This window comes from Neophocaena asiaeorientalis, unplaced genomic scaffold (genome assembly GCF_003031525.2).
Source record: "Neophocaena asiaeorientalis asiaeorientalis breed wild unplaced genomic scaffold, Neophocaena_asiaeorientalis_V1.1 scaffold1, whole genome shotgun sequence".
Lineage (NCBI taxonomy): Eukaryota > Metazoa > Chordata > Mammalia > Artiodactyla > Phocoenidae > Neophocaena > Neophocaena asiaeorientalis.
In genome coordinates, this window is record NW_020171981.1 from 5,509,261 (window position 1) to 5,517,085 (window position 7,825).

At 57.5% G+C, this 7,825-nt stretch overlaps 1 protein-coding gene across 1 annotated transcript in view; it reads right to left on the bottom strand.

Annotated features, from left to right (window-relative positions):
• Nucleotides 1-7,825, bottom strand: part of COL1A1 (collagen type I alpha 1 chain) — a 16,429-nt gene that overhangs the window by 6,570 nt on the left and 2,034 nt on the right. Inside the window, exons 3-31 of the mRNA XM_024745442.1 lie at nt 7,801-7,817; nt 7,665-7,700; nt 7,475-7,576; nt 6,596-6,664; nt 6,317-6,361; nt 6,104-6,157; nt 5,869-5,922; nt 5,295-5,348; nt 5,121-5,174; nt 4,738-4,791; nt 4,606-4,650; nt 4,436-4,489; nt 4,276-4,320; nt 4,055-4,108; nt 3,707-3,805; nt 3,576-3,620; nt 3,380-3,478; nt 3,197-3,250; nt 2,945-3,052; nt 2,813-2,866; nt 2,452-2,550; nt 2,219-2,272; nt 2,034-2,132; nt 1,358-1,411; nt 1,103-1,156; nt 932-985; nt 780-833; nt 292-336; nt 102-200 (exon numbers count right to left, since the gene is read on the bottom strand). Of these exons, the coding sequence (XP_024601210.1) occupies nt 102-200; nt 292-336; nt 780-833; nt 932-985; nt 1,103-1,156; nt 1,358-1,411; nt 2,034-2,132; nt 2,219-2,272; nt 2,452-2,550; nt 2,813-2,866; nt 2,945-3,052; nt 3,197-3,250; nt 3,380-3,478; nt 3,576-3,620; nt 3,707-3,805; nt 4,055-4,108; nt 4,276-4,320; nt 4,436-4,489; nt 4,606-4,650; nt 4,738-4,791; nt 5,121-5,174; nt 5,295-5,348; nt 5,869-5,922; nt 6,104-6,157; nt 6,317-6,361; nt 6,596-6,664; nt 7,475-7,576; nt 7,665-7,700; nt 7,801-7,817 (1,808 nt within the window). The remainder of the gene's footprint in view (nt 1-101; nt 201-291; nt 337-779; nt 834-931; nt 986-1,102; nt 1,157-1,357; nt 1,412-2,033; nt 2,133-2,218; nt 2,273-2,451; nt 2,551-2,812; nt 2,867-2,944; nt 3,053-3,196; nt 3,251-3,379; nt 3,479-3,575; nt 3,621-3,706; nt 3,806-4,054; nt 4,109-4,275; nt 4,321-4,435; nt 4,490-4,605; nt 4,651-4,737; nt 4,792-5,120; nt 5,175-5,294; nt 5,349-5,868; nt 5,923-6,103; nt 6,158-6,316; nt 6,362-6,595; nt 6,665-7,474; nt 7,577-7,664; nt 7,701-7,800; nt 7,818-7,825) is intronic.

The window sequence follows — 7,825 nt, forward strand, 5'->3', positions numbered from 1 at the left end:
TCTTGTCCCCCCATCCCTCCCCAACATCCAGCCGGCTTTGGTCACAGCCAGGCATCCCCCATCACAGGAAGGGTGAGACCTGGTCCCTGTGCTGCCCTTACCTTAGCACCATCATTGCCAGGGGCACCGTTGGACCCACGGGGACCTGCAGGACCGGAGGGCCCTTGCACACCACGCTCGCCAGGGAAACCTCTCTCGCCCTGGAAGGAAAGGACAGGGCCCATGAGGTGGCTGCAGAGACGGGGCCAAGCACGGGGCACGTTGGTAGAAGCAGCAAGGGGCTCTACTTACTCTTGCTCCAGAGGGGCCGGGGGCACCAATGTCTCCAGGAACACCCTGAGCGGGAGGGGGGACACACAGTGAGCAGAACCCACCTTGGTCCTCCCAACTAGAAAGCATTCTTGTCCACCTGGGGGCTAGCCCTTGGGGTCTGTGATTGGAGACCAATCCCTTCTCAGCATTGAACCGGGCTTATCCCTCTACTCCTCCTCGTGAATGTGTCACCCTCCCCAGACTTGGGGTTGAGGGAAAGCCAGAGTATTCCAGCAGCTCTAAAAAGAAGTCGTCCAGACCAGCAGCCAGGCGGCTCCTTCCAGATCCTATCACACAGAGGTGCAGCTCTTTGCTCCCCTCTGTGTAGCACCCTTCATGATGGGAAGTCCTTCCTCGAGTCTAACCTTGATCCCTCTAGTTGATGGTTGTCTGATTAGCTAGGGGGCTGGACTCTCCCTCTGTATTCCCTGCGCTCCCCATCTCTTCAGCTGCCTGCTACCTCTTACCTGTTCACCGGGTTTGCCTGCTTCACCAGGAGGACCAGAAGGGCCAGGGAGACCCTGTAGGTGGGAAATGGGGGAGGGAAGCGAGGGATTAGAATCTGGAAGAGGTGTTCCTCATGCCCCTCTTCCAACACCCTGACAGCGTGAGGCCTCACCTGGAATCCGGGGGAGCCAGCAGGGCCTTGTTCACCTCTCTCACCAGCAGGGCCCTGCAAGGAGGAAATGCTGCGGTCATGGGAAAGCTCAGGAGAAGGGGGACGGGAGCTATCTCCCCTTTCCTGCCCCACAGCACCCCCTCCCCAGGCCTCGCCGTCAGGGACACTCACAGCAGGTCCGGGAGGTCCCTGGGCTCCAGCTTCTCCGTCTTTGCCAGCAGGACCCTATGGGGAGAGAGTGAAAAAGGGGTCAGGGTGGTGAGGTGGGCAGGCAGCTGAGGAAGAGAGCACAGGTAGGGGGCCTGGGGCCTGGGGGTCCTGACACCCTGGGGATGGGCTGGAGCCTCCCGCATCCCTCCTGCAGGATGTAGGGATGTGACGTGGGCGGAGGCAGGGAGGGGACAGGGACCAAAAGGCGATACTTACAGCAGCGCCGGGGGGTCCAGGAACGCCTCGTTCTCCAGCCTTGCCGGGTTCTCCCTGTGGGGAGAGAGAGTTAGGGTAGGGTTGAGGGAGCTGAAGTGGGAAACCGGGGCCTCCTGGGTCCCTCCCATTTACTTTGAGTGGAATTTTTAAGGAGCTTTTGAATCTGTCAATCAGCTCTGGCCCCTGAGGAAGGTCTTTGCTGGCTTCCACTGCTCCATCTCTTGGCCTCTCCCTGAGCCCTCTCCTCCCAGACGACCCGCCCCTTAGGCCCCTCTCTCCACCCTCTTCTCTTTCTTCTCCCCATTGTATGCCTTTGGTGACCTGAGCTGCAAAGGGCTTTCATCTCTTCTGATATCTTCTTTTGAACCTCAAAGAACCCACCAAGATATCCTATCCCCGTGTGTGTGTGTGTGTGTGTGTGTGTGTGTGTGTGTGTGTGTGTGTGTTTGGGGGCCAACGATACTTATTTCCAGGGATAGAGCAATGGTAGTAAAGCCAGGAGAGGTCTCTCATTTTATGGAATAGGGAGACTGAGGCCCAGAGAGGGGCAATGAGTGGCTTGAGGCCACATAGCAAGTCAGTGGCAGAGGTGGCCTCAGAGCGAGGACTCTTCCCCCCACCCCCACCCTCGCCCCAAGTGTGTCTGTCCCTGTGATACGCCTCACTGAGTACTCACAGCAGCACCTTTAGGCCCAGGGAAACCCATCACACCGGCCTGACCACGGCTACCAGGAGGGCCTGGGGGTCCGGGGCGGCCATCTTGACCAGCAGGACCCTGAGGATGGAAGGTACAAAAGTGGAGGTGAGGACAGAGGGTGAGAGGTCAGGAGACTGATGTGGGCCTGGGGGAGTGATACTTACAGGGGGGCCAGTTTTGCCATCAGGACCAGGGCTGCCAGGGCTTCCAGTCAGACCCTAGGGGGAGTCAGAGAGGTGTGAGTGGGGTGGGGGATAAGGGTGGTGGAAGAGGGGGAGAAGGAGAGTGGAGGCTGGGGTGGAGGACATTCTAGAAGGTGGATCTGTGGTCCTGCTCCAGAACCCTCATAGGATGGGCAGGGTCATGGGCCAAGCCGGGCAGAGGGCTGGGGTCTCACCTTGGCACCAGGCAGACCAGCTTCACCGGGGCGACCAGCTTCACCAGGAGAACCTTTGGGGCCAGCAGGGCCAGGAGCACCACGTTCACCAGCGGGACCCTGGTTGGGGGAGTCACAGCAACAATTAGGGTCTCTTTATCATGGGCTGGCCTCTTCCTCCTGGGCTGTGGGTGGTGCTTTGAGAGGCATTGGTGGTGGTAGGAAGGTCAAGGTGAGGCTCAGTGTGAAGAGAGGTCTGCAGCCCCAGTATGGGCACTAATGACCGGGCGGTGGGGGTGGGAGACGGTTGACTACATCTGAGAGAGGAAGGTAATGTCCAGGGAGCGGCAGGGTCAGCCTCCCACCCACGAAGAGAGGTTACCTTGGGACCAGCAAGACCATCTGCGCCAGGGAAACCGCGGCTACCGGGTCCACCCTGTGGGAGGAGAGGAGGTCAGTGAGCTCAGACACGTGGGCATCAGGCCGGCACTGGGGCTGAGAAGGGGGCACTTACACGCTCGCCAGGGGGTCCAGGCAGGCCAGCAGGTCCGGGTTCACCTCGGGCTCCTCGCTTTCCTTCTTCCCCAGCAGGGCCAGGGGGACCTTGAATACCAGTGGGGCCCTGGAGAGGGCAGAGAGGAGGGGGCAGCCTGTGGTGAGGGACTGTCCTGGTACCAGCTCCAGAACAGGCCTGAGGCTGGGTGTCCAGCACCAGGGGCTCCCATTCCTCCTTGGACCTCCCCCAAGGGGCTGCTGGGGGACTCACGGGCTCTCCCTTGGCGCCGGTGTCTCCTTTGTTGCCAGGAGCGCCAGGTTCACCCTGAGTGGGAGGAGAGGAAGATGAGTGGAAAGTGGGGATGCTCAGCTGGCCTGGGTCTTCACGCTTCCCAGACAAGGGCCACGGGAGCCAGCTCATGGGATGGGGCAGAAGAGAGAGAGCAGTACTTACGCTGTTACCCTTGGGACCAGGGGGGCCGCTGGGACCCTGGGGTCCAGAGGGGCCTCGGGCACCTGGGAAGCCAGGAGCACCAGCGATACCAGGAGCGCCCTGCGGGAGGCAGAACAAGTTAAGCCCAGGAGCGGAGGGCACAGGGTGGGCGGAAGGTGGGCACCAGGGGCGGCTCCGAAACCTGCAGGATACTTACATTGGCACCTTTAGCACCAGGCTGTCCATCAGTACCAGGGTTTCCCTGTGACACAGAGAGAGGCGGGTGAGTGACAGGCAAGGACTCTGAGTTAGGGAGAGGCATGGGGGTACTGAGGAGGTGACACTTACAGCAGGGCCAGCGGCACCAGCAGGGCCAGGGGGGCCGGGCTCGCCACGCACACCCTGGGGACCTTCAGAGCCTCGGGATCCTTGGGGACCAGCTTCACCCTGGATTGGAAGAAAGAACCTGTCAGGAGCCACCCTGGGAGTCCAGCCTCATGGCTGGATGGCAGGGGGTGAAGGGCCATGACAGGAGACCAAGAGTCAGGACTCCAAGATCAGAGAAGGGGACCCCAGGACAAAGGTGTTGGGGACTGGGCTTCTCTCTTGATTCTGGGTCCCTCTGGTTTGGGGAGCTGGGAGTTGCCCACCCCTTGGCCTGTGGGAGCCCTGCTCATTGGAGGGTGGGGGTCTCACCTTAGCACCGACAGCACCAGGGAAACCAGGAGGACCAGCGGGGCCAGTGGAACCCTGTGAATGAAAGGGAGATGTTAGTGAGAAGGAAGATGGCAGCCACAAGTCATACCCTGGGACAGAAAAGGTCCTGGGGTTCAGTCCTGCCCCTGGTATCAGACCCAAGAGCTGACACTGAGACCCCTCCGCAATCCCAGGCACTGAGGTCTAAGGGCTGTACTCACAGGGGGTCCAGCAGCACCAGTAGCACCATCATTTCCACGAGCACCCTGCAGGAGAGAGGGGAAAGCCCCGGTTACATTCACTGAGCACTGCTCAGTCCCTTTAGCTCCTAGGGAACGCCTTCCAGAACCTGGAGTCCCCCAAGGGGCCAGGAGTACTTACAGCAGGGCCAGGGGCTCCAGGGCGACCTCTCTCACCAGGCAGACCACGGGGGCCCTGACAACAAAACCAAGAGAAGCCAAGTGAGACAGGAGACACACCCCTCTCCCCAAGCCCCCATCTTGCCACTACGTCCTGTTCCCTCTCTTCCTTCTACAACTGGACACACTCACCATCTGACCAGGAGCTCCATTTTCACCAGGGCTACCAGGCTCACCCTACAGAGCAGAGAATAGAGTTAGAAATTCATTCATGGTGGGACTGCAGGGGAGGTGGAGGACCATGACAGTCACACAGCCTCTTACCTTGGGACCAGCAGGACCAGCATCTCCCTTGGCACCATCCAAACCACTGAAACCCTAAGATAGGAAGAGGGCCAAAGTGAGACCTTGTGGAGACTGTGGACAACCTTGACAGCCACCCAGACCTCAGGAGGAACCTCAGGAGGTCATCACAGCTATCTCCCTGTGTCTGAGCTAGACTAAACCCCAACTGGCCCAAGATCTCACTCCATGCCTTTATTGGGATTTCCTTCCCAATGGAGGGAAGTTCTCTTTGATGTCTACTCTCTATCCCTTGGAACTTATACAGCTGCCAGCCACCACGACGCACACCAGGATCCTTTGGGGAAAGGGCTGGAATGCAATGCTGGGACTTTGGGAACTTAGATGACACAAAGGTGACTCACTCTGTGTCCCTTCATTCCAGGGAGGCCAGCTGTTCCGGGCAATCCCCGGGCCCCCTGGAGAGAAAAGAAAAGGACAAAGGCAGGGCTGTTAGAAGACACCACTGTGGACACAGCTCCCAAATGAAGCCCAAATGCAGCAAAGCCCGGAGGCAGTCACGCCATCCTCCTGCTCACCTGAGGTCCAGGAGGCCCGCGCTCACCAGGACGACCAGGCTTTCCAGCTTCACCCTGAGAGAAAGAGAAAAGGCCATCGTGCCCGTGCCCCCTGAGTTGGAAAAGTATGGAAGGCCTGGGTCTTCCTGGGGTCGTTGAGGGTCAGGCTTAGGGGCCCAGAACCTTATCTCAGCTTAAATCTACCATGCAACCCTTGCTTGAATTTTGCGTCCCTCCAAAGGAATTTCTGTTTATTTCTGTCACCAGCATCTTAATCTCACCACGTGGAGTGAGAATCTGAGGTACCCAGGGTGGTTAAGCCTGTGGGAAGCCATTCACATCAGGGGATGGGGTTGGGGACTGCTTTAAGGTGATTGGGGTGAGGAGAGGGAGAGCCACCTCTGTTAGGAAGATGGGGAAACATCCCAGGAGGCTCCTTGTTCAAGGGCAGTCCCATGAATCAAGGAGAACATGCCCTCCTTTCTCTGGGTATCACCCCCAAAGGTGGTGGGGGCACTGGGGTAGAGATTACAGGGACCTAACACATGGAGAGGTGGTGGGGGTCAGATGGTATCTCTTTACCAGGGCTACTTACATCATCTCCGTTCTTGCCAGGGGGGCCAGGGGGACCACGGGGACCCATGGGACCCTAGAGGAGACAGGAAGAGAGGATGTTAGAATGGCCAGGATAAGGAAAAAAGAAGGGGAAGGCTAGGATTGGAAGAAGGAGGTAAGAAAGACCCCAGATGGTGGTCCTTCAATAGGAGAATCCATGTATTTGTAGAGGGAGTGTATATTTGCATAGAGAGTACAAGTTGGGGAGCACTTACTGAGGCTCCAGGCTCGCCAGGCTCACCAGGGGGGCCTTGGAAACCTTGGGGACCCTGGCAGACAGGGAGATAGGGGTAGGGTTAGAAGAGTAGGTCCCTGCCAACCTGTCCCCCAACTCACCAAGAGATCTCTGAGCACCCTCCCTGCCCTCATGCCAATCCTCTTTCCAAAAGCCCAGAGCCCAAAGCAGTGTAGACATCCTGGATACTCACAGGTGCGCCAGGGGGGCCAGGGAGACCACGAGGACCAGAAGGACCCTACAGAAGAAAAAGAAAGGGAGGCCATAATGAAGCCTCTGTAGGAAAGGTTATCTCCCACGGTTCCCATTCAGACCACCCAGTTGCCTGGCATCCTCTCTGGATTCTGAGGTCCCAAAGGTCTTCTTGAGCTCCTAAGTCATCTATGCCACCCCCTATCTCTTCCCTGGCCTATCCTGTCTGGATCCTCATCTGCTCTTCTTCTGTCCTCCACATCCCTCGCTGGTGACTCACCATGGGGCCAGGCACAGAAATTCCTGTTGATTTCTCATCGTAGCCATAAGACATCTGGGGAGCAAAGTTCTAGAAGAGAGAGTACACGAGAAAGCAGGGTCAGGGCAGTGAGTTGAAAGGCAGAAGATATCACCAGTAACGGGAAAAACTGATACCACGTGCCTCCTGACGTGACACGCTATGCAGGACAACGTGACCTGGGGCACAGCCCGGCCCGAGACGTATCACTGGAATGTAATCATGAAGACACACCCAACAAACCCAATTTAAGGGACAGTCTGCAGAACAACGGGCCTCTTCAAAAAATGTCAGTGTCATGAAAGACAAAGAAAGTCTGAGGAATGTTCCAGGTGAAAGGAAACCAGAGACATGACAATTAAATGCAATGCATGATCCTGGCTTGGATCCTGGAACAGGAACAACAGCAAAAAAGCTATAAAGGCCATTATTGGGAACATTGGTGAAGTTTGAGTGTGGACTGCGTAGTAGATAATAAACAGTACTGTGTCAGTGTTGTGCGACGCTCACGTTATGAGAATGTTCTTGCTCTCAGAAGATACATGCTAAAGTATCTAGGAGCCAAGGGACATAATACCAGCAACTTACTCTCAAATGGTTTAGAAAAAAAAAAACAAACCCAGATGATTATATTTATACACAGAAACTGATAAAGCAAATGTGACAAATCGTGGATATGTGAAAGTTCTTTGCATTATTTTTGCAACTTTTCTCTCTTCCCGTAAGTTTGAAGTTATTTCATACTATGAAGTATGCCATCTGCCAAGACAAACCAACCCCAACAAACTAAAAACCCCGCGGTGGGGGGGTGGGGGCGAGGTGACATAAGGCCTTCCACGAACGCCTCGACTCTCCACTTACTCCTCCGAGGCCAGGGGGTCCGGGAGGTCCTGGGGGTCCGGGGGGTCCGGGAAGTCCAGGTTGTCCAGGAATGCCATCTCGGCCAGGGGGGCCAGCGGGTCCCTGCAGCGGGAGAGGGCGGGCCGGGTGAGCGCAGGCCAGGAGCCACGCCCACCTCTAGCCCCAACAGCCGGGAGAGGGCACCGCTTACCCTTGGGCCTCGGGGGCCAGTGTCTCCTTTGGGTCCCTATGGGGTTGGGGCAGAAGAAACAAGAGAAGCCGGGTTAGAGAAGGAGAACCGCGAAGAGTCTTGGGCGGGGTGGCGAAAGTCGAGGGCAGAGGATTACCTCGACTCCAGTGGTTTCTGGGTCC